The following is a 25544-nucleotide window of genomic DNA, read 5'->3' as shown; positions in this document are numbered from 1 at the left end:
GTCCCCCACTGTTCGAACACCTGTCGTAGGGTCTGAGAGTGCAGTGACCATTCGTGTGGCTGGAGGAGGCGGCCGAGTCTGTCCGCCAGACAGTTTTGTTCTCCTTGTATGTACACCGTTCGAAGGAAGGTGTTGTTGGAGATTGCCCATTTCCAGAGGCGCATGGCTTCCCGACAGAGGGACCAAGACCCTGTCCCCCCTTGTTTATGTAGTATATTGCTACCTGGTTGTCAGTTCGGATGAGGACCACCCGGTCGTGAAGCAGATGTTGAAAGGCTACAGCTGCGAGATAGATGGCCCGGAGCTCTAGCATGTTGATGTGACAGCGGCGGTCTTCTGCTGACCACATCCCCTGAGTGCGGAGGCCGTCCAGGTGGGCTCCCCAAGCGTACTCCGACGAGTCCGTGGTGAGTACCTTGCTGTGAGGAGGGGCGAGGAAGAGCAAACCTTTGGAAAGATTTGAAGAGTCGGCCCACCAGCGGAGCGATCGTTGCAAGGAAGGAGTCACTGTCATAGGACAATCGATCGGATCCCGGTCTTGACGCCATTGAGAGGCCAGGGTCCATTGAGGGATTCTCAGATGGAGACGGGCGAAGGGTGTGACATGGACGGTGGATGCCATGTGGCCCAGGAGAGTCATCATCTGTCGAGCTGATACCGAGGTCAGCCGTGAGATCCTTCGGCTCAGACTTACTAACGCCTCTAAACGCGGAGGGGGGAGGAAGGAACGGAGGCGAACCGTGTCCAGCGTGGCCCCAATGAATTGTAGGGACTGCGAGGGGCGTAGTTGGGATTTTGGGAAGTTTATCTCGAACCCCAGACTCTGTAGGTAGATAATAGTCTGTTGGGTCGCTGAGATAACCCCTTCCCTGGACGGGGCTTTGATCAGCCAGTCGTCCAGGTAGGGGAATACCTAAAGACCTTGGGAGCGTAAGGTAGCTGCGACCACCACGAGGCACTTGGTGAAGACCCGAGGTGACGATGCTAGGCCGAAGGGGAGGATTCGGTATTGCAGGTGCAGGTCTCCCACCTGAAAACGCAAGAACTTGCGGTGAGCGGGGTGCACTGGAACATGTGTGTACGCCTCCTTCAGATCGAGGGAGCAGAGCCAGTCGCCTTCGTCGATCAGGGGGTAGAGGGTCGGTAGGGAAAGCATCCGAAACTTTTCCCGTACCAGAAATTTGTTGAGGCGTCTCAAGTCTAGTATTGGGCGAAGGTCTCCCGTTTTTTTCGGTACCAGGAAGTAACGGGAGTAGAAGCCCTTCCCCTGTTGGCCGGGGGGAACCTCCTCCACTGCTCTCAGATGAAGCAGATCTCGAGCTTCGGAGAGGAGTAGGGGTAGCTGCGTCCGGTTGGGAGGGCAATTCCTTGGGGGGTTGTCTGGAGGAATGGCCCGAAAGTTGAGAGAGTATCCTGATGAGATCACGCCAAGGACCCATGCGTCCGACGTGACTTGTTCCCAGCGAGGGTAAAAGGCTTTGAGGCGACCTCCGATGGGAAGGAGGCCTGGGACTATGGCGGAGGGGGCCCGCCCCCTTCCGCGTATCCCATCAAAAGGACGGGGATGGTTTGGTAGTCGCAGGCGGTTGGGACTTGGGCAGAGCCCGATGGTGGGCTTGCGGATGCCTGGGCGGAGGCCGCGAGAAGGCAGGAGTGGATTTTTGTGGGTAGCGGCGCGGAGGGGCCCTGAACGGCCTGGATGTGGGCGGTTTAGGCTTTTGCCGCACGAGGGAGGCAAACGAGCGTTCGTGTTCGGAGAGGCGTTTTGTAGCTGCCTCGATAGTGTCATCAAACAGTTCTTTACCCACGCAGGGGAGGTTAGCCAACCGGTCCTGTAAGTTGGGGTCCATGTCGACCAGGCGCAGCCAAGCTAGTCGGCGCAAGGCGATAGCAAAGGCTGCCTCTCTGGAGGAGAGTTCGAAGCCATCGTAGGCCGCGTGGAATAGATGGAGGCGTAGGTTGGAGAGGGACTCTGAAAGCAGGCTAAACGCTCCTTGGCGGGAGGCCGGTAAGTCAGTCTCAAAGGCTCTCAGTAGTCCAATGAGGTGTTTGAGGTAGGATGTGAAGGTGAAAGTGTAGCTTTGCACCCTAGAGGCCATCATCGTATTTTGATATAGTCTCCTGCCGAACTTGTCTAGGGTTCGGCCTTCTCGGCCTGGGGGGACCGCCGCTGAGACCCTGGAGGGGTGAGCCTTTTTCAAGGAGGATTCTACTAACAGCGACTGGTGGGAGAGCTGCGGTTGTTCAAATCCCGGGAAGGGTACTGTACGGTACTTGGCCTCCATTTTGGAGGGTACTGCTGTGACCATATAGGGGGGTCTCCAGGTTCCTGAAGAAAGCCTCTTGGAGTACCGGGTTAGGCGGTAAGCGAAGGGACTCTCTGGGCAATGATGGCATATCTAGCTCCGCTAGGTACTCCTTAGAGTATCTGGAGTCTGACTGGAGGTCTAAGTCCAAAGAGTGGCCCATGTCCTGGACAAAGCGAGAGAAGGATGGGCGGGATGTTCCAGAGGCCCCGTGCGGGGTCGGTGAACAAGACCTCCGTCGGGTGGACAAGGATGGGGAGGCTTCCCTCGAGTATCGAGGTTCCTGCTCCGATCCATGCTCCGAGACCGGGGAAGCACTGTGAAAGTGTTCCGGGGTCATGGATCTCCGACGTCTCGAGGAGCCCCTCGGAGATGATGCCGGGGTTCGGGGTACCGATTGATGTCGAATCAGTGACCTCGACCCGGATTCCCTCGGTGAAAGCCTGAAACCTCGGATCGGAGCCCTGGTCCGAGGGGGAGTTCGGAGGATGCGCGGGTTGGAGAGTGATAGCTCCGCCACCCTCAGCGGTCCCGTACGAGGTGTAGGTGAACGGCCTCGTAGAGTGGGGGAACTCCGGGCCTTCTTGGAGGTACGGCAGTTCGAGGTTTCCGTCGGTTTAGCACGACGTTTTGCCCCGCAGCGGTCTGTGGAGGGAGAGCGCCTCGGGTGTCTCGGCGAGGAGTCCGAGGAGGATGGGATGCGGCGAAGCTTGCGCGCTTTTCCCCGAGGTGGCTCGACGCGAGGCTCAGGCTGGTCTGGCACATGCGGGGGTCGAGGTCGGTTGTAGATGGGCCATTGCAGCGGACAGCTCCGATGAGATCATCGCTCAGAGTAGGTCATAGAAAACGGGCACGGACAGCATCGAGGGCATGTCCACTGCCTCGGTGCACTCCACCGGGGGCGACCTCGTATCAGAGTATTCCCGTGTGGTGGAGGCACGGCCCGAAGGTTTGGGGGGCTTCGCCGGAGGTGTAAGCATGAGACTTCTGCCATGCGTCGCTGGTGTCCCCGAGGCTGGCTTCTTCGCTGTTATGGAACCTGAAGAGGGAAGAGGGGACTTACCCGGAGAAGAGAGTTGCGCGGGGACAGAAATCCCACCCGTCCCCGCCAAAGTCCCACCCGTCCCCGTGAGGAATCCCTCCGTCCCCACCCGTCCCCGCGAGGAATCCCCTCCGTCCCCACCCGTCCCCGCGAGGAATCCCCTCCGTCCCCGCCCGTCCCTATAAACTTCAGAAATAGTTATTTCATTTAATTATGCTACTGAATTAAAGGCTCTGGTAGAAACCCATTTACAAATAAGCAAAAAGACTTTATTAATTTGAAAATATTAATTGGGAAGAATACATACTTTGCAAATGGGTTTCTACCAGAGCCTCTAATGTTTATAAATTTTTATCAACACAACTAATATACTACTTTATCCTGAAGCAAAATAAAAAAAAAGAAATAATTCTTTTCCTACCTTTGTTGCCTGGTTTCTGCTTTCCTCATGTTCTCATTCAATTCCTTCCATCCACTGTCTCTCTTCCTTCTGCATCTTCCATTTGCTCTGTTACTGTGCCTCTCCCTTTCTTCCCCCTTCCAAATTGGTCTGGCACCCATCTTCTTCTCTCCGCTCCCCCCATAGTCTGGCATCTGTCTTCTTCCCTGCCAGTGTCTTCTCCCTACTCTCTCTTCCCCATTTCCTTTCAGCGTCCTTCTCCCCCCATCTTCCCCATGTCCTGTCAGCGTCCTTCTCCCCCCTCTGTCTTCCACATGTGCTTTGTGTCCTTCTCCCCCCTCTGCTTCCCCATGTCCTTTCAGCGTCCTTCTCCCTCTCTGTCTTCCCCATGGCCTTTCAGCGTCCTTCTCCCCCCCCCCCCCCCCCCGTCTTCCCCATGTCCTTTCAGCGTCCTTCTCCACCCCTTTGTCTTCCACAAGTGCTTTCAGAGTCCTTCCCCCCACCCCCGCCCTTCCCATGGCCTTTCAGCGTCCTTCTCCACCCCTTTGTATTCCCCATGTGCTTTCAGCGTCCTTCTCCCTCCTCTGTCTTCAAGTGCTTTCAGAGTCCTTCCCCCCCCTCCCGTCTTCCCCATGGCCTTTCAGCGTCCTTCTCCCCACTCCTTCTCTACCGCCCCGGGTGCAGCACAGCCGGCCAGGTCCCCTTACTTTTGTGGTACTTCCCCGACCGACTGACAACAGCCCCGATCCGACAAACCTCCCTGCCCTTAACTGCGAATCTAAATTACCTTATTACAGCTGCTGTAAGAAGATAATTTAGATTCGCGGCTACAGGGCAGGGAGGATTGTCGGACCGGGGCTGTTGTCGGTCGGTCGGGGAAGTGCCACAAAAGTAAGGGGACCTGGCCGGCTGTGCTGAAACCGGGGCGGGGTGTGGCGGGGCGGACCGCCCCCTCCCTTGGTAGCCACTCAAACCGCGAGGCTACTCTCCTCCTTACCTGCACTGCCTGCAGCACAGAGCCAAACGGAAGTCTTCCCGACGTCAGCGCTGACGTCGGAGGGAGGGAGGGCTTTGTTTAAGCCCTCCCTCCCCTCAGACGTCAGCGCTGACGTCGGGAAGACTTCCGTTCGGCTCTGTGCTGCAAGCAGAGAAGGTAGGGAGAAGAGCCGCGCGACTGAGTACATCTAGCCCCGCAGGAACCCCGCGACCCTCGGAGGCGTCCCCACGGGATCCCCGCGACCCTAGGGGCGTCCCCACGGGATCCCCGTGACCCAAAGGGGGAACCCGCGGGTCCCGCGGGATTCCCGTCGTCCCCGTTCCCGTGCAGCTCTCTAACCCGGAGCCGAGGCTTTCTGTTGTCCCGAGGATTTCAGATTCGAGTCTCGAGGCAATGCAGAGGTATTCGGGGCCGAGGCCGAGGTAGAGGGTTGGTCGGCGGCGAAGAGATCCGCCATGCGGGCTTTTCTTCGGCGGAGGGTCCGGTTCTGGAAAGTAGCGCACTGGGGGCAGGAGTCGGTTGGATGAGCAGTCCCCAGGCAGAGGATGCACCGGCGATGTGGGTCTGTGATGGAAAGAAGCCGCTCGCACCAGGTGTACTTTTTAAAGCCGGTCAAAGGCCGGGACATAGAATCGAAACTGGCCGCGGCTCGAGTAGCCACGCGGCCACGGGGACCCGGAAGCCTCCGGGTCGGTCAAAAACGAAGCAGGAACAAGTTGAAACAAGAAAAAATTTGCACACAGCGACTTAATCGAGAAAAATAAGAAAAATCGCGGTGCTAGAAGGCAGTTGGGGCAGAGCCTGAAAAAACACGACTTCTAGGCTCAGCGGAAAATTTTGAACTGGACACCACGAGGGGATGCGCCCCCTAGTGGAGCAGGAAGGCACGCATCCGTGGAGCAGCAGAGCAAACTTAAATCTTCAATCAAGTTTGCTTGAAAATGCTTCCGCATCGGGGCTCCGTAGATGACGTCACCCACATGTGAGAATATCATGCCTGCTTGTCCTGGGATAAATCCAACTTCAGAACCTAGTGGCTGGTTATAAGGTTTTACAAGTATTCTGTGGACAACAGATCAACCAAATGCATCTGATGCAATAGCATCCAAGTTAGTAGCTCTACCAAATAAGCATCATAAGATGACATTGTACTTCTTAACCGCGTAACCATAAGTTCTACGTGGTTTACAAAAGATTATAAATTAAAGACAATTTAAGGAAGACAAAAGAAATTATTTGACCAAGTATTTTGAAAAGAGAAGTTTTCAGTTGAGTTAGCATCAGCTGAGGTAAGGGACGTGTATATATATATATATATATATATATATACATATATATATATATATATATATACATATATACATATCTCTATATCTATATCTATCTATCTATCTATCTATCTATCTATATACTAGTCGTTAAGCCCGTTACATTAACGGGTGCTAGAATTTATGTCTGTCTGTATTTTTCTTTCTGTCTCTTTCCTCCCTCCATTTCCCTGTGTAGCGCTGTCTCTGCTTTCTTCCTCAGTCTGCACTCTCAAGCTGTAACATTACTGCTTAGCTTTTTCTCCCTGCAAGCATCTCTGCTCTAGCCCCCTGTCCTTCTGTGACTGTCTGTGTGTCTCTCTCTACTTGTGCACTGTTTGTTTGTTTTTTTCAATCTCTCTTTAGCTCCTGATCCCCTCTCACTGACCCTTGCCGACTGCATGTAATTCCGGTTAGGTTTCCATGGCAACCCTGCTCGCGGGTCTGTTCGGTAGGGCCGTTTTTTCGGGTCTGCCGGCACCGGGTGGGGAAGAGTCCTGGCTCCTTTTTTGGTTTGTGCGCGTGCAGAGGGGCTCAACAGCGCACAACCACCTTTCCTTCCCTCCCTCCATCAGGTGCAGTGCAGCTCCACCAATGTTAAAAGCAGCCGCATCGAAATCAGAGGCCTGCCACTGCCGTAGCACGTTCCCCTCTGCCTTGGTCCCGCCCCTTCTCTGACATATGGGACCGCGGCAGAGGGAACGTGTTACGGTGGCAGCAGGGCTCCAATTTCAAAGCAGCTGCTTTTAACATAGGCGGAGCTGAACTGTACCTGATGGAGGAAGGGAAGGAACGGTGGGGCAAATTTCGTCAACGGCAGTCCTTGTGCGGTTCGAGAGAGGGGGGGGGTGGAGTCGGCAACTTGCAGCGTTGCGTGCCCCCCCTTCCCTCCGGCTCCGCCGCCGATAGTCTCCACCTGCATTGCCCCTGGCGCAGCACTCACCGGCCCGTCGGGCGGGGAACGGAGGAACAGGTTCAGGGCTGCCAGGGGGGGAGGAGTGAGTCCGGCTGAGACTGGCAGGAAGAGGAAGGCGGAGCAGGTGAGCCGGCACCGAAAAAAACTTTAAAGAGCCAGCCAGACCGTGAGTGCGAGCTGTTGTAAGTTTGCATGTGCACTCTTGCCGGCCACAGACATACGGATCACGGAAGCACGCGGATTAGACTGCGCATGCGCCGCCTACGGTTTTATTATATAGATATATAGATATATATAGGGAGAACATTTTGTTATATGTAAACTGGCTCTCCCAAACTAAAAGTTATCAATAGGAAGTGCCGACACCAGGAAAAAAAAAATCTTGATCACTATTATGCTGAACTGGGATTGTTTGATAAACTGATATATTCCATGAAGGATGTACATTGGAAGATTAGGTTTTTTTACCTTTGATAATCTTTCGTTAGTCCCTGTAGGATTCCATATGCTAGGTGTTCAATCCCAACCCGCAATCTGGAAGTTGTAGAAATCAACACTTTTCTGAGCACATGCTCCACCCCCTTAGCCTGAGAGTTAGCAAACATATCCAGTTAAGTCCCAAAACTAATTAACATTTCCGCACAAATCCATGACAAGGGGGTATGGGGGAAGAACCCCTGCAATACAAACAAGCCTTGAACTGGTCTGCTCTACAAAACATGAAATAAGTAACAGACACAAAATCATTCCAGCAAAACATAGAGGAACAATATAGAATTAACATGCTGTGTGCAATGGGCACCAACATGAGACAGCCTTCAGATAAAAAATCTGAAGTGGAAACTGCCCACAAGATCTGTCAACTGGCTGGAAATTGTTCAAGCCTGTAAGGAAAACAACAGAGGCAGAAAGATGCACGCTATGCCAAACCACTGAGTGTACACAAAGAGGGCGGTTCGTATGGAATACTACAGGGACTAACAGAAAGATTATCAAAGGTAAAAACCTAGTCTTTCATTCTGTTATGTCCCTTCCGAAATTCCATACGCTAGGTGATGTACCAAAAGCAATGGTAGCATCTAAGGAGGGACAGAAGAGCCTGCCCACAAAACAGAGGTCCCAAAAGTGGCATCAAATGGAGCTGCCACATCCATTCGGAAAAACTGGGTAAAGGTATGAAGAGAGGACCAAGTAGCCACCCTGCAAATTTCATTGAGTTGAATTGCGCAAGACCCTGCCCACGATGCAACAACACTTCTAGTCAAATGAGCCTTAAGAGAAACTGGCAGCTGCTTGCCGCACTCCGATTTAAGTCGCAGAAATAGCCTTTCGAGGATGGACGCTGGCTGACCATGGTAAGGCGCAGCAGTCAGGACAAAAAGGTGATCAGACAGCCTGAAATCATTAGTCTTCCCCAAATAGTGGATAAAGACTCTCCTTACATCCAACTTATGCAAGAGCCTGTGGAACAACACAGGCAAATGAACCTCCAGGTTTGACATGGCAGACAGAACCACCTTCAGTAGAAAGGAAGGTACAGAACATAAGAACAGTCCAGCACCGTGGGATTGTGTCCTCTCCTCCGACAGGGGACCACCGGAAAGGGGTCTCAAGGCACTGAAGCCACCGAGAAAGCAAACCTTAAGCAAAAAACAAAAACAAAAACCAAAAACCCCAAGAAAAAGAAGCAGAGCAATTGCAAAAGGCTTCTGCACAAATTGCTTACAGAAATTATAACTGGTTATGTTTGCTAGCTCTCAGGCTAAGGGGGTGGAGCATGTGCTCAGAAAAGTGTTGGATTTCTGCAACTCCTGGATTACGGGTTGGAATTGAACACCTAGCGTATGGAATCTGGAAGGGATATAACAGAAGAGAAATCTGTGGCAGAGAAGCAGTGATTAGAAGTCCAGCCTGTGAACAGTCTTCCTCATCATGCAGCAGTATGGAATAGTGAAAATTTACAGTGAGAATTTCAGCTAACTTCAAGTAAAAACTTCTGGGGGATTTCCGTTTCAGGCAATTTCTGGATTCTCAGGGCAGGAATAGCCTGCCCTACGGCGAGGTATGCCTAAATATTTAAGAACAAGACACCCCCTACTGCTACTGTTTAGCCAACGAAAATCCTGGAATAATTCTGATATGCCAGTTTGGCCACCTAAGATGGTAAAGAAACCAACTGATTGTTCATCTGCTTCTGTTGCTACTTTTTGACAAAATAGAACAGACAGATAATGTTCCGTCATGGCAAGAGGCCAACATGCAAGTGTGAATTAGTAAAGCTGTGGCTAATTTGCCTAAACTCCTCTAATTTGTTGACTTCACTAAAATGGTTTCCAGATTTTTGTATCCTTACTCAAAGGCTATTCTTGCTGACATTCCTGGCCACAGACCTGGGTACCATAGCTAACACTATAATTCTGTGCCCAAAAAATTCTGCACAAGGACCAAGACCAACAAGCCCTCTTTTTTGGTGCCATATGACTTGTCTAACATTGGACCTTTGTCTTACATTTTGGCAGAGACCTACCTGTTCACCAGCTGGCCTCTGCAGGGAAAAGGTAACAAACATCCCACTCTTGCTGGCAAATTTGTGCATCACAGAATTACCCATTTAATAATAAGTTTATTTTTATATACCGCCAAACCATCAGTTCTTGGCAGTTTACACAATAATAATTACAACAAGTAATTAAATACAGATCCAAATAACAATGTCTTATAAAAGAAATAAGACACAATTCAATAAAAGATGCTGACTAACAAAATACAACCCTAATTTATTCAAAGTAAAATATGCACAATACAGATTATCTATACTAAAATAGATAAGCAACTATAAACTTAATGCTCAAGTTTGCTTGAAGACCAAGTGGGCCGTTGACATTTTGCAAAGGGCTCACTAAAGTAGTTACAGGTCGGCCCAAAGCAGATTTCATTGTTCTTTTAGGTCCATCTTTTTGTTATAGCTTGGAAATCTTCACACCCAGACTTTTCCTCCAAAACTTTGGAGAGCATGAAAGATGAACACTAATCCAACCAACCCTTCCTACCCCCAACCCAGTCTTAAAGCAGGCAGGAAAAAAATATTAACAAGAGATGATAGCTACAAACAGGTCCATTTATCAAAACAGAAATGGACAGGAAGTACCTCCACAGGACTATAATGTTCAGGAAGCTGATGTTTGAATTGTCCTGGATGACATCAGCAAGTGGCCAATTCAAATTGAAAGAATAATACAAATAGTCAAACGACTGTTTGTCTGGCCTTGGATACAGCAGGGTTATGAAAAGTGAACTAGAAAGTGCATTAGCAACGCAAGCAGGAAGTTGTAGCCTTACCTTTCTATGTATCCTGTAGAAGTTCCTACAAGGCCATCTAGTCTCTCCTGAAGAGCTGCAAGAATCTGAGGATTCTGCATCATCTGTACAGTTAACTGACGAGCTGAAATGAAAGGAAAACAGTCACTATAACATTTGGACCTACTTAATGCCACAGTGTACATGGAAACAGGAGGTAGTCCTTTGATTTGCTGTGACATCTCCAAGCATGTCCATGTCTCACACTCAGAGCTTTTAGTGGACAATGAATCAGCACTTGAATCTATTAGTTTAGAAACTTAGACGAGACTACATAGCATGTCTAGTTTGAGCAAACATTAAACATGGTGATTTGGGAGCATGCCCCCTCCCACCCAAAGAATTAGTATGAGTAACTAGCCACCCTTTACTCTGAAGGAATTATGCACAAGGCAGAATGGCTGTTTATTAGGGGATTAGAAAGTAGTGGTAAGATCAGTCTGCAAAAGCTGCTTTTTCTTTCATTTTTTTTAAGGCTACATCTCAATTCAAAAGTCATGGGATAAAAGGACCATCTTATTTTTTTAGGAATCCAATATCATTAATTTCTGTTGAAAAGCCTTAAGTCAAATGACTTTTGCATTTCAGAAAAGACATTGAGGTAATCTGCATGATGTGGCAGTTACATGCCTAGCCACTACTGGGCCATTGTTTACTATGTTTCTATGATGTAGAAATATTTCCTTTTTGGCAAACAGCTAACTGAGCCAGCCACTGCTTACTGCCATAGCACTAAAACATTGGCATGCTGTCATGGGTTAAGTAACGGAAATCTTGATTCTGGTGAATACAGCATAAGCCGACTGCTTTTCTTGTTCCTAACAGTGTGGTTGGGAGGCTAAGGCCTTCCTTTGAGAAGGGGGTGGGGGGTGGGAGCAGGAACCAATTCCATTACTGTGTATTGGGAGTAAAGCTTGTAAGGAAGGAGAAGGTGGAAAATATTTCCATGTGACCTAGGACTCAAGCACCTGGCAGTCATTTGGAGAAAAGTTGCAGCAGTGTGGACTAATACCTGCCCAGAGATGTTACAGTGAAGGTGAAATTTTAGACACACAAATTTCATAGAGGCAAAACAAAAAAGTCCAGGAACAGAATGTAAAAATAAAATCCAGAACTTTTTCTTTTTATACCTTTATGTCTAAAGATTAAATGTGGTGTATTATGCAGTCATGGCAGACTTGGTTCACATGTTGCAACAATAGATAAGACATGATGGTAGATAAAGGCCAAATGGCCCATCCAGTCTGCCCATTCACAGCATCCATTATCTCCTCTCCTGTCCCACACTCTGACTGCTCCTCCCATACCATAAACCAGGAATTTCATCCAGAATAAAAATATTCAGCTGAAGCTGCAGAGGTACATATCAATTGTTGTGCCCTGAAGTAGTCATCTTCAAAGGACCATGACCGTTGCACAGCTTGGACCAAGGCAGCCTGACCAGAAGGCTCGGAACTCCAATTAAGTCCTTTACTTAGGCCACAGGGCAAGCACACAATTGCTATACAATCAAGTTAAGAGAGATACACCAAATAAACTTCATTAACCTCAGCAAATATGGACCTGAAAAACGTTTCCAACAGAGCACAGTAAAACTAATAACATGGCCACACTGATCCAAGATTCTAGGCAGAGCATACTATGTTGCTTTGCAAGATGAGGAGCTGGGGGCAAAATGGGTTAAAACTGCCATATGCCGATGCATTAATTTGTTTCTACTGCATGTAACCTCAATAACGACTGCATATACTGTTATTGTACTTGTACCCCTGAGATTTCAATAAAGTTCTTCTACAAATCAACTAGAGATGCTGTGCTCATAACCTTGGGGGATCTGTGTCTCTTCTCTGCAGGTGCAATATTGCTGATTTTATGAAAACCTATTTTAGCAAAAACTATCCCTTTTAGCATACTACTAGAACTCATCTACCACCACAGCCAGACTCACCATATCATTACCTCTCCATGTAAGCCTACAATTTAGCTGCATGATTTTACCAGTGTCTACACATACACTACCCCCTCTTCAGATCACTACAATGGCTCTTTATTTGCTCGGCAAAAATCAAAACTTCTCTCCCCTCTACACACTCAAGAGGTGCGCATCCACCTTCACTACCATCTACCTACTTGCTGCATCATATTTTCAAAAGACCCAACTCAACACCTTCCTTTAAAGCTTTTCTTATTCAAACTTACACACTCAATGACTGATGTAATAAAGGGTAGGAGGCTTAGACAGCTTAGCACAGGTTCCATGCACATTTTTGAGCTATTATGGTTTAGGAGTTTAGCTAAATGTGCAAATGTTTTCACAGGCATCACCACACAGCTCACTTAAAACTAAATGAAAACATTAGCTAAAGCCCAGATACAAGTACAGTACAGTACAGTGGTACCTTGGATTACGAGCATAATCCGTTCCAGGAGCATGCTCGTAATCCAAAATGCTCATTTATCAAAGCGAGTTTCCCCATAGGAAATAATGGAAACTCGCTTTGATACGTCCCACCCCCCAAGGCCAGCGGCACTGCTCTATCCCCCCCCCCCCCACGAGAACCAGCACTGCTCCCCCCGAAGGCCCCCCCTGCGATCCGGCACCCTTCCCCCCTCCCCCCCTTGTCATCTGGGCACCGGATGTTCACGTGAACTCGCAGGCTTTGAGCATGCGCAGATGCTCAAGACCCAGCAAGAAGAGGAGGCCGATCTTCAGGCACCGGCACCAACGCACAGGACATGCTGGTGCCCAGATGACAGTAAGCAGCAGCAGGGGGGTGCCCAATCGCAGTGGGGGGTGCCCAATTTTCGGCGGGGAGAGTGCCGGATCATGGGGGGGGAGGGTGCCGGATAGCGGGGGGTGGGCGCTCGTAAATCGAGCCATGATCGGTTTCCGAGTCGCCGATTTTGCGAATGTTTTGCTCGTCTTGCAAAACACTCGCATTCCGGTGCACTCGTAAACTGAGGTACCACTGTACATGCAAAACCAAGAGACTTAAATGCTGGTATTTTAGCATGGAGAGGGAGTAAAAAAAAATAAAAATAAAAAAAATTAGCTTGTCTTCTGTGGCTGGCAATTGAGTGTTTTTGCAAGTATGACCTACCTACAACTTATTGGAAAATGGGTGAACAAGTGTCATAGGAATGAGGAGCAAAGGTGATTACACATGTGCTACAGCTGTGAAGTCAGGCATTGCACTCATGTGGCAATCTAGACACAGACAGCTAATGTTATGTAGGAGCATCAGGAAGAATGTTGCATGCACAATCTGCACAAGATATTGAGCATCAGTATATAACTTCCTGATGCCAATGTTTTGCTCTCCAATGAAGTCAAACACTATACAACTAGGCCTGGTGCACAAAACCATATGCTAACATGAGAAGTGCATACATGTTGGAACGCTGTTCTATGCATAAAACTAATACTAATATTTATCTGCGTACAACTCAGAATGCTGGTACAGTCTTTTGTGCATGTAATTCAATAGCCTGGCATATTTCCCACTCAGTTCTTATCCATGCTCTTACTCAATCCAAGTTGTGGGTTCATATGTTCTCAGTTAAGAGAAATTAAATCCTTACTAGTACATGAACATTTACCCCTCTTCAGACCCAGTGTTAAAAGCCCAGCATTCAACCTTTTGGTTATCTGCATACTTCACTGAATAACTAAATAGTTTCATTAGCTCAATTTTAAATGGACTGTGCCCGGGTGTCTATGAAAGCTTGACCGTATACTCACAAAATTGTCTACTGAAAAAGGTTAACATTTTTCTGCATCATACCCTAGGCAAAGAGCACCACAAAAGTGAATAAACTTAAGCAGTTGCACACCAATTCTACACATTAAAAATTCAGTACATTAATGTAGTCTTACTGGACATCCCCAGTGCTTATTTAAGTGTGTACCTTTACTGTTTGCATCTTCACCGGTTTCTTCTTCTTCCACATCTTCAACATCTTCCATGTCTTGTTGATCCAATTCATTCTGTTCTTTGCTGCTTTAGAGAAGTTATATTTTTAAACTTTTCTACCAAGTTCAAGAGTAGATCAATAAATTGCCCAGTCTGCTTTTGTGCAAGATACTACTGATTTGGCGAGGATATGGCATGTCTGCAAGTCTAGGAAAGCATACCTCAAGTACATTAAAAGATCCACCTCTTCCAAAAGAAGAGTTATTTTACATGGTCAATTCTGAAACAAGGGAAAAACAACCTCCCTGCCAGATCATATTAAGTTATTATATCTACTGTAAGTTAGATTTAAAAATGTTCTCTCACCTGAACACCAACCTCCTAGAAGTATGCATATAACATTTTCTAGGCTGGTTTTACTAGAATGTTGAGTGCCTACTTTCAGACTAACGAAGGTGTTTGCATTTAGATCAAGCTAGTCACTAATTAGGAAGCTCAGGTTAACTGGCTAGTCCAATATTGTTGCTGAATGTATGACTTCATTCCCCAACTGTCCTTAATCTTGGCCAAATTAAGTCTAATTTGAAATAAAATTTAGATGCCTATAGAGTTAAAAATGTGCTTAAGTTTTCCTTTAGTCTTTCAAAAGACAAAGCCTAGTCAGATATATAGAAGTGACTAAAATTATACCATTGCAAAATAAAAATAAACCCACACCTAAATTGTGAAGCATTTTTCAGTCAAATTTTTACAGTTATAAAACATACAAGCAACTTCTTGAATTCCCAGTTGTCTACCAACTAAACAAAAAGACTGAACATATTATTAAATGAAAAACTGAATGGAATTCAGAAATGGGTATCAAACTTAATGAAGTACAGAGAGATTCAACTTAGCTCTCAGTGTTTCTAATGCAATTCAAACAGTTGAACCTTAAACCATCAACCTGGAAAACTAAATAGCTTGTTTTCACTGTGAACTTGAAAATTCCAATCATGAAATAGAGGACTCAAAGAAAAGCCAGCGTTTTGGCAGCTCTCTTGCATGGATTATAAACCAACATGAATATAAAGCCACTTTCATCTCAGCTGAGCTCTTACAATGCATTTTTAATTGGTTAAAATTTCACATTTTGCATTCAATTGGTAAACAAGCTGAGGTTTCAAAAAAAGTGTTATATGTTGCTTGTGTGTTTTTCTAACCAGAATTTTAATTTTCCAAAATGCCTACAAAGCTCAACACAAATTGGGAAAAAAAGTTCACTTTTCTGGGTTTTGTTACACCACAAATTCACCTTCACCACTTGTGACTGCAATTAGTTCTATGGGGAAAAACCCACATCTTAAATAATTCCAGTTCAATGTTGTGTCTCAGAAGGTTCACAGCATGAGCTCTGCAGCATATCAGGAGGTATTGGAACATTTACTCATAGGATGCCACGCTAGCTCTAATTTATTAGGCTGAGCTAACTCATTTCAGCACCATCTGCAGAGAATGGAATATGACCTGTCAAACTGTCATTGCTAATCCTTTTCAATCAATATTGTTTAGTGTTGTGCAGGTGCTGAAGTCTTTGGGGACACAAAATACGCCAGTGTTCTCCACCTATGTATATGTGAATACGGAACAGGTCTTTGATTTTAATAAAAACATGCATATATTAACTGGGGTCAAATACAGGTTGTACAATACAACCTGTACCAGGATCAAGAGATTGCCTCTACAAAAGCTTTAGATTTCACTATAGTGGAAGACACCAGATTTTCTGACATTTCACCATTTGGTTGTCCATGTCTTATAAACTCCTAAACTTACTTGCTCCACTTCATCACTGACGCTGAAACCGTGGATTGAAGACAAAGTTTTATTTTATTTTTCTTTCCAGCTTATGATTTATCTTTAATCTTATCTATTGTTTTGCCTTTTGTCTTTGCTTTGTTCTATTTCTATCATTTAAATTTCTCCAGAATTCTACTGTTCAACGGCTCCCCCTTCTGCTTCTATTCCTTTCTCTCCTCTCTTCTACCTTCCAAAGTATTTAGATCAATGCTGTCTTGTTAAAATGTTTATTTTATTTTTATTTTTCCTCTAACTCTACTTTTCACTTCTCTATTACCCTCCAGGTACTTTAGTTAGATTGTGAGCCTTCGGGACAGTAAGGGAATTTTTCAAGTACCTTTCTTATTTCTAATCTTAATGTATATTTTCTGTAAACCGCTTAGAACCTAACGGATGTAGCGGTATATAAGAAATAAATTACATTACATTACATTACATAATAATAACAACAACAGCTTATATACCGCAATACCGTGAAGTTCTATGCGGCTTACAAAGATTAAGCAAAGGTACAAATTGATTGACTTTAAGAGGGGAGGAAGAAAGAGGGTTAATGTCTTATGACCATTCCAGTCCAACACTGCATAGTTAAAAGCAGTTACTTAAAAGCAAAAGGTCTGACAAAAAGTGATTAGGGAAGAATATGTGAAATAGGTTCAAGAGACCAGAACAAGCATTATAACATAAGCAGTGAGCAGTTGTGCAAAACATCCAGAAGATAATAAGCATGAGATAGTAGAACCTTCTGGGATGGGGCTTCTGCATAGCATGGAATCTATGCAAAATTAAAAAAAAACCTCTGTGAATACTTTGTGTGTGTAACTAGACATGCCATAGCACCTTATGTAGTAGGATAACAGGCAGAAAAAAAGGGTGCAGTAGCTGACCCATGCAGTCATGGTGGGTTCACAGCTATGGAAAGGAAGCAAGAGTGAACATGAAGGAAAAAAAACAAGAAAGAAAAAAGCAGTGATGAGCTTCAGTGTGGGGATCATATGGAAACTTAAGGGGCTGAAAAGGGGGAGGGGAGCAGGTATTGATATTACAGTATTCATGGAGATAAATGCAAAACAAGAATTTAAAATGTCAATAGAACCACCACTGTGTATTGCAAAATATGCAGCATATCCCCAGGAGTAACATTAGTCAAACTGTAAAAGGTCAGAAAATGGCAAATCACTTTCAGATTAGGTATCAATAGGTGGTATTCACAGCAGGCATTAAATACAGAAAAGAAAGGATAAATGAAGAGGGGGGGAATGAGACTCTTTCCCTTCACCATATTGTCTGGTTTCAAGCTTGCAATCCTAAACGGAGAAATCAGGTTCTTACCTGCTAAATTTCTTTCTTTTAGTCCCTCCAGACCAGCACAGATGGCTGGGTTTATGCTACTCTGCCAGCAGGTGGAGATTGAGAACACACTGAATTCTTACAGTACAAGTGGGCTGTGCAGGCCCTCAGAATCAGTCTGAAGTACAGCCAAGCAGGAATTCAAAACTATAAGCTTTGACAAATCCAGGAATGTATGTAGATTGCATTGAACAAGAACAGTGCAAAACCAAGCACAACTGTTGGAGAAGGTACAGAACAGATAACCAGAAACTAACCCCACAGTTCGCTAGCTACACCAGACAAACCAGATGTCGCTGCTCCAATATCACTATTTATACACCTCAGAAAAAAAAAAAAAAAGAAAAAGGCAAAAAGAACCAAAATCACAAGATCACATTCTTGAGAAAAAAAACGTTTCACATCATGCGCAAAAACACTGGGTCAGTTCTGTGACGGTCTGCAGAGATTAAAAGAAAAGGTAAGTATCTAATTTCTCCTTATCGTTCCTCCAGACCAGCACAGATGGATGGGACATACCAAAGCAGTACCCATCACAGGTGGGACCTCTGAAGGGCTGCCACAAGAACGCACTCAGCAAAAACGGCGTCCTAACGTGCCTGAACATCTACCTGGTAGTGATGCACAAATGAATGTAAAGATGACCAAACAGCAGCCTTACAGATATCCCCAAGATACACAAGAGAGGACTCAGCCCAGGAAGCCACCTGACCAAATGAAATGAGCTTTAAGAAACTTCAGCACTGGTTTCTTCTGAAGGCACACCGAAGCAACAGTCTCCTTGATCCAGCATGCGAACCAAGCTTTAGAGGCACCTTCCCCCTTAGAGTGCCCACCAGGAAAATACACAGATCAGAACGCCTGAACTCCTGAGTGTTTCACATAAGTATGGAGGACTCTGCGGACATCCAACTTCTGCAACTGCCTCTGCTCCAAAGTACCCTTCCGACTACCCAAGACCGGAAGGGCAACAGTGATTCACATGAAAAGAGGAAGCGACATTAGGAAGAAAAGAAGATCAGGCAGCATCACACACTCCTTCGAAAACTCCAAGAAGGGAGCATGACAAGAAAAGGCTTGCAACTCCAATACATACCAAGCTTAGGAAATTGTTACCATAAAAACAGTCTTCAAAGTAAGGTCCTTAAGAGACCAGGAGCCAAGGGTTGCAAACAGAGAATGAATCAACACTGAAAGCACCAGATTGAGATCCCAAGCTAGAACTGAAGGGCGAACGAGAGGCCAAATTGACTTCCCTGCCCTTGAGAAACAGATCACATCAGGAAGAGATGACAACCGTCAATCACGCAAAAGCCATCTAAAAGAGATGACAAGGCTGCTACCTGAACCCTCAGGGAAGACAAAGCAAGGCTGTGCTCTAAGTTGTCCTGCAAATCTCCATGATGTGTGGCAGGGACACACACAAGGGAACAACTGCCCAAACAGAACACCAGGACTCGAAGAAGCGCAAAATGTGCACATAAGCCCAAGATGTTGAAAAGCAGCAAGACCTCAAAAGTGTAGAAACTACCTTATCTGAATAATCTCTCTTGCTTAGGCATTCCCTTTCAAGAGCCAAGACAAAAGGGACCCGGATCGAACATGGGAATGGGACCTCGAGTCAGCAAGTTGCTTGAGAGGGGCAGAGAAAGGGGATCTGCCACAAGCAGATGAACTAGATCTGCATACCATGGGCGTCTGGAACAATCCAGAGCCACCAGATCACCCAGCCCCCGAGTCTTGCAATTCAAAGAACTCTGCCCACTAGAGATCATGGAGGAAAGACACACAGGACATGCATTGGCCACTCATGCACCAGAACATCCAGACCCTTGGCTTGACAGTCTCTGCGCCGACTGAAGAACTGCCTTGCCTTAGTGTTTAAGCGTATGACCATGAGATCCATTAGTGAGCGACACCCCCCCCCACGAGCAAATGATCAGGCTGAAGGCCTCCATCCTGAGGCACGACTCACTAGGATCCAGAACATGACGGCTGAGGAAATCTGCCTGAACATTGTCCAGCCCCACTATATGGGAAGTTGAGATGTCCAGAAGAAGAACTTTTGCCCACTCCATGAGCAGAGCCACCTCCTGTGCTACCAGAAGACTCTTGGGTCCCCCCTGACGATTGATGTAGGCAACTGCCATGGCATTTCCTGAGAGAACTCACACTGCTTTGCTCTCCAGCAACTTGAAAGTTGCCAATGCCAACCGAATGGCCCTGGTCTCCAGAATGTTTATTGACCAGGAGGCCTCCACCAGCGACCAGCTGCCCCAAGCTGAACAACAGATATTGGACTCCCTAGCCAAGGAGACTTGCATCCATAAGTAATACCATCCACTGGGGCTGATCCAGACTCACCCCCTGAACCAGACTGGAGGATTGAAGCCAACAGCGCAGGCTGTAATGAACGATCCCACGAAGAGGGACTGGGAGTCTAGCTTGTGAACCTGTGAAGACCACCACTGAAGAAGGGCATACTAAAGGGGGGCACATGCGAGCCCAAGCCCAGTGGACCTCCTCCAAGGAGGGCACCATTGACCCTAAGACTTGAAGAAATTCCTGTGCCTAGGGATGAGAACCCATCAATGAGTGAATCTGTAACTAACTTCTGCACTCGGGCCTGGGAATCTTTCCCCAGAGCAGTGTCGAACACAACTCCGATACACTCAAAATCATTGAGACCTTTGCACAAATCAACAAGTCATAGAAACATAGAAACATAGAAATTGACGGCAGAAAAGGGCTACAGCCCATCGAGTCTGCCCATACCAATGACCCACCCCCTGACTCCTACTCTCTCAGAGATCCCACATGAATATCCCATTTTCTCTTGAAATCTAACACATCCAGATAAGGATGAACCAAGATGCCCTCCTTGCTCAAGGACACACCTATCACCATAACCTTGGTGAAGGTTTGCAGAGCTGTGGCCAGACCAAACGGAAGCGCACAGAATTCATAGTGCTTTCCCAAAATGGCAAAGCGAAGGAATCACTGATGGGAGTCCTGAATGGGAATATGAAGGTAGGCCTCCATCAGGTCGAGAGAAGTGAGACTCTCCAGGCTGCACTACCAAAATCATGGACTTCAGGGTCTCCAAATGAAAGGAAGGGACCCAAGTGCCCTGTTCACATCTTTCAGATCCAGAATCGGACAAAAGACCTCTCTTTCTTGAGTACCACAAAATAAATGGAGTACCTCCCGATGCAACTCTCTGAAGAAGAAACAGGAACCACTGCCTTGAGCTCTATTAACCGCTGAAGAGTCTGATGGAACGTCTGCTTCTTCTAAGAGGCGTGATAAGGGGAAGCGAGAAAGATCTGGCAAGGGCTGATTGAACTCAAGAGCATACCCATCTTGAATCACCTCCAGGATCTACTGATCTGTTGTGATCTCAGTCCACCCCCCAGTAAAACTCCTGTAAGCAGGCACCCATCTGAACTGAGGGAAGGACCTCAACACTCATCAGGCAGGACAAGCAGCAGAGAAGAGGGAGGAAGGGTTCCAACCGCCAAAGCCAAGCACCCCAAAAGGACTGCATCCACTGGAAGAAACGACCGCAGGAGGAAGCCCCTGCCAAAGACACTCAACCAGGCCTACACTAGCAAAACTCCCAAAGACAAACTTAACCCAGATTCTAGCTGACTGGTAAGGTTTTGTCCTCTTGGAGTCAGCCATACTCTGAACTAGCTTTCCAATTCCTCTCCAAAGAGAAAAAAAACCCAAAAAAGGGAAACTTCACCGAGCTTGAATTTGGAGGCTGTGTCTGCCAACCAATCACGAAGCCATAAAGTACGTCTAGTAGCCACCCCCAAGGCCAGAGACTTAACCAAAGCATGCAACAAGTTATACATGGTGTCAGAAAGAAAAGAAGAGCCCAGTTCAATTTTAGTAACATTCTGATCTACCAGCAACCAGTCATTAGACTTCCGATCCAACACATGCTCAGCCCAATGGAAACAAGCCCTGGCCACTAGACCACCACACATCGTCACCTGAGCCACAACATCAAAACTCTGTTTCAGAAGAGACTCCATCCTCCAGCCCTGGGGGTCCCAACCTCCTCCACTAGAACAGTATGCCTCCTGGCAATGGCCAAAACCACAGCATCCATAACTGGAGATCTAAAAGTATCCTTATCAGGCTTAGGAACAGGATAAAACCAAGACATGGACTGTGCCAGACAAAAAGGGGCGTCTGGAGTGTTCCACTGAGCATGAACTATATCCTAGAGATCCTGATTCAAGGGAAAGAACATAAAGCTGTCTGAATCCCTTAAAAGGATCCACCACCCACGGAACCTCTCTGGTGTCCTCCTCCAAACGTAAAACAGAGGACACCTGAAGAATACGCTCCTGGGGCTCTGCCTGGTAAAAAATGCACCCCCGGAAGGTCCTGCAGCACTTGTACTATAAGAATTCATTGTATTCTCAGTCTCTACCTGCTGGCAGAGACATACATACATACAAGCTGTATAAAAAGCAACTATAGATTAATTTCTATGTTAATGCTTAAAGAAACAATCTTACTAAAACCATTTCAACAATACATTCCATAGTTCATTAAATGTATCATTTAAATGTATGCAAATTAGTTTTTGTACTTACTTATCTATGTCTGCCATGTTAAAGTTCACAATACCTGACAAATGAGGGGAAAAAAAGATTAAAGTACTTAAGCTAATTGCTTTTCTTTACAAGCTATTACAAAAAGAAAGAACAATGAAAGTTACAGCACAATCACTGCTCAAAGTTATAATCAAATCAGCAATCACATACTTATAACAGTGAGAAGGCAATCCACAGAGGTAATGGCTAGTTTTTTGTCTCACAGAGAACCAACAACCTGGGAGATGGGGAAAAGGACAGACCTTGAGGGCCACAATCCAGTCAGGTTTTCAGGATTTCCCCAATGAATATGCATGAGATTTATTTGTATGCATTGCTTTCATTGTATGCTAATAGATCTCAAGCATATTCATTGGGGAAATCCTGAAAACCCAACTGGATTGCGGCCCTTGAGGAGGGACTTTGACACCCCTATGTTAGGCCCTCCCCTGCTATAGAGAAACTCTTCCCAATGAATCAGATGTGCCCTGGTAAACAAAGCATGAAGGAAGTTATTTTAAAAGAAAACTTCCATTTCAAGGTTGGTCGTTTTTTTCTGTTCCATCAATGTTCCCCGTTTCTGTGTGCAAGTAGATCGGACTTTTCTTTACAGTATTTGGAGAAAGCTCCCCAGGGTTATTCCTCATGTTCAGCAGTTTCCTCTTTGGCAGCGAGTCTGCCCTATCCTGAATGGAGCCAAACCTCTAATCTCAATCCTTGAGTGCCACAATAAGTCTGGTTTCCAGAACAGCCATACTATAAAATCACTCAATACTGTGGAAATCCTGAAACGTCAGTTCCATACACTGACCAGACTCCATCACTTAAGAGACACTGCCCGCCCAGCATTCCTCTGCCAGATCTATACCCCACCATATGCATCACCTTTCATCTGTACTTCTACTTCTATCTGGCCCTAAGGAGAACCTAGTAGCATGGAACCATGTGTGCACATCTTGGCTCCATCCTCTCTAACTACTACAGACTGTTTTGAAGCACAGGAAATAGGAGGTTGGTGAGTGAGGAAAACTGTAGGGACTCCCCCCTATGCAACAACTATTTGTAGTAATTAAGACTGGTTAAAAAGTGACCCTTACTATATTCTCACCATTCCAAATTGGTTTCAAAATGCTGAACCACATGAATACAGTATAATCTTTAGATGCATTGCAGATCAAGAAACAATGTTTCTGTTAATGTCTAGAGATGCTGTTCACAGGTGTTAAAATATTTTAAAACATGATCACAGCAATATTAGTAATAAAGGCACTTTTTGCTGTTTGTTTGTTTGGTTTTTTTTTAAATTCTTTATGGTTTAAGATCCTGTGACAATACATATATAATGACTCACAGAATTTTTGACTATCCAGGAACTGAGCTTGGGTTTTGAAGAGTAGTCAATCTGCCTGCATGTGAAACTTTTACGTGCAATGGAATGGTGGACTGCTATATGTGATTGAGAAATGCAAATAAATGACTATATATTCCTAGCGCATTATCAAGAGATTCATTTGTTCTTTTGCCTCACTGCTCTTGAAAGGCTTAATGGAGGGCTTTTGTTTTTTTGTTGGGGGGGTTGCCTGCAATTTCTATAGTTGCTGCAAATACAAAGCTTTTTTAACTGCTGCTAAGGCAGGCTTTTTTCTCCATTTTACATTAAAAAATATATATATATTGGCAGGGTAAGGTGGGCACTGAACACTTTACTCTGCAATTGAGATTTCAACTTATCTGTTTGGTGACTTAGTTTTGTGCATATCATGACAGGAAAGAACCTCACTTCTAAACCAGGGCATGTGGCATATTCTCAGTCTCAATTTACTGCCAATACTTGTGGTAAATCACTGTGCCAAAGAGCTTCAGTCTGGAATTCAGATAAAACATACTTGGATAAGTGTCTATATATGGCCCTCCTTTACAAAGCTGTGCTTTGTAAAGTAGGGGTTATGTTTGGTAAATGTTAACAGGCCTGTGGCATCCAACACAATGGGAAATTTTTCTGTTATCTTTTTGCCACATTTTATCTCAGACTCCAGGTCTTCTTCTCTCTGTCCACACGATTCACAGAATCATAGCTTTAGACTACAAAGCTGCATGGGAAAGAGGATTGCAGGAATCCTACAGGATTCCTGCAGGTATAGGAGTTGCCACAGGAGTTCCCATGGTGTGTAGCCAAAATCTGGCTCCAAGATGAGGCTTGAAATGCACTGCAACCAGAATGCGGCTTGAACTGCCCAGAGGCAGCTAAACACCAGACAGGCTTGGAACATTCATTGGTTGAATAGTGAATACATTTAAAAAAAAAAAAAACCAAAACTCAGGAAGCTGTTGGGGTTGGGAGGGGTCCAAACAAGTAAATGGCATCGACTCCTCCATGTACAGGAGGTGACAGAGGAGATTCATTTTAGGGATGGAATGAATCTTGGTGGGTACAGGTGGGGATGCATGACATTTCTGTCCCCATCAAACTCTACTTTGGACCGATCTCTACAATGAATGCCATTCTGGTGTTACTCTTACCATTACGTCCAGTTGTCCTGGAGCCATCTTTTCTCCATCAAGATGACAATGACGGAAGTGATTGTAACCTTGCTTTCTACAATAGGTTCAAGATTCCAATGTGTTTTGGGGTTTTTTTTTGTTACAGGAATGTAATATTTTCAGATTGAATCAGTTTGGGAAGATGTACCATTCAGGTCTTTATCTGCCGTCATCTACTATGTTACTATATATAGGCAACTTATCTAGGTGCATTTTGGAAACTTTTTAATTATGCTTTTAAGTACTTGATTTAAAAAAAAAACCTGTCTAAGGGAGCACCTACCTGTACACTAGGCCACAGAATGTTTATTCATTTGATGTACCATATATATTCGAATATAAACCAAGATTCTCTATTTATATTAGGGTCAGTGTCCATCCGCCCCCCCCCCCCCCAGGCCTGCTATAAGAGCTGGTGGTCTAGCAATGGGCTCTTTCCTGCCTCTTCTACCAGCTGACTGAACTCTCACCTTTCTCCCACCACCCTGATTAGCAAAAAGTAAACCTTTAAAATCCCAGCTCGGCACAGGGCAAGAGCATAGAAGATCGCTCCTGCCCCAGTTCAGTTCACTGTTGAACCACCAGAGATTTTAAAGATACGCTTTTACTAATCATGGAGGTGAGAGTTGTTAAGAGTTGGCTGGACAGGAGGTGGGAGTGGTCCCTCCTCTCCCACCCACCGCTGGACCACCAGGGCTTACTGCAGGCCCAGTGGAAGCCTACAAGGCTTCGGGAGAGAGGGGGACAGGATGCAGAGCCTGACAGGGAGGGGTGCTGGGTGCAGAACCTGGCAGGGCACTTGAATATAACCCCCCTCCCCAGTTTATATTCCAGTCAACCTTTTTTCCTCCTTTGGGGGGGGGGTTTACTTTGGTTTATATTTGAGTATACCGCATATCACCTTTCCTCAAAGTAACTTATAAACCCAGTTAGTTCTTATAACTCACTTCCAGGGATAAGCA

At 46.0% G+C, this 25544-nt stretch overlaps 1 protein-coding gene across 7 annotated transcripts in view; it reads right to left on the bottom strand.

Annotated features, from left to right (window-relative positions):
• NAP1L1 (nucleosome assembly protein 1 like 1) overlaps window positions 1–25544 on the bottom strand; it is a 96628-nt gene that overhangs the window by 59462 nt on the left and 11622 nt on the right. For 4 of the 7 annotated variants that reach the window (XM_033951502.1, XM_033951496.1, XM_033951499.1 and 1 more), the window contains exons 2-4: window positions 22042–22075; window positions 14235–14326; window positions 10308–10410 (exon numbers count right to left, since the gene is read on the bottom strand). In XM_033951502.1, the coding sequence (XP_033807393.1) occupies window positions 10308–10410; window positions 14235–14326; window positions 22042–22058 (212 nt within the window). In that variant the 5' untranslated portion in view covers window positions 22059–22075. The remainder of the gene's footprint in view (window positions 1–10307; window positions 10411–14234; window positions 14327–22041; window positions 22076–25544) is intronic. The other 3 variants (XM_033951503.1, XM_033951498.1, XM_033951500.1) reach the window with 1 other exon arrangement.

Source organism: Geotrypetes seraphini, chromosome 7 (assembly GCF_902459505.1).
Source record: "Geotrypetes seraphini chromosome 7, aGeoSer1.1, whole genome shotgun sequence".
Classification (NCBI taxonomy): domain Eukaryota; kingdom Metazoa; phylum Chordata; class Amphibia; order Gymnophiona; family Dermophiidae; genus Geotrypetes; species Geotrypetes seraphini.
The sequence above is the reverse complement of the archived record's forward strand: the minus strand, read 5'-3'. Positions and strand labels throughout refer to the sequence as shown.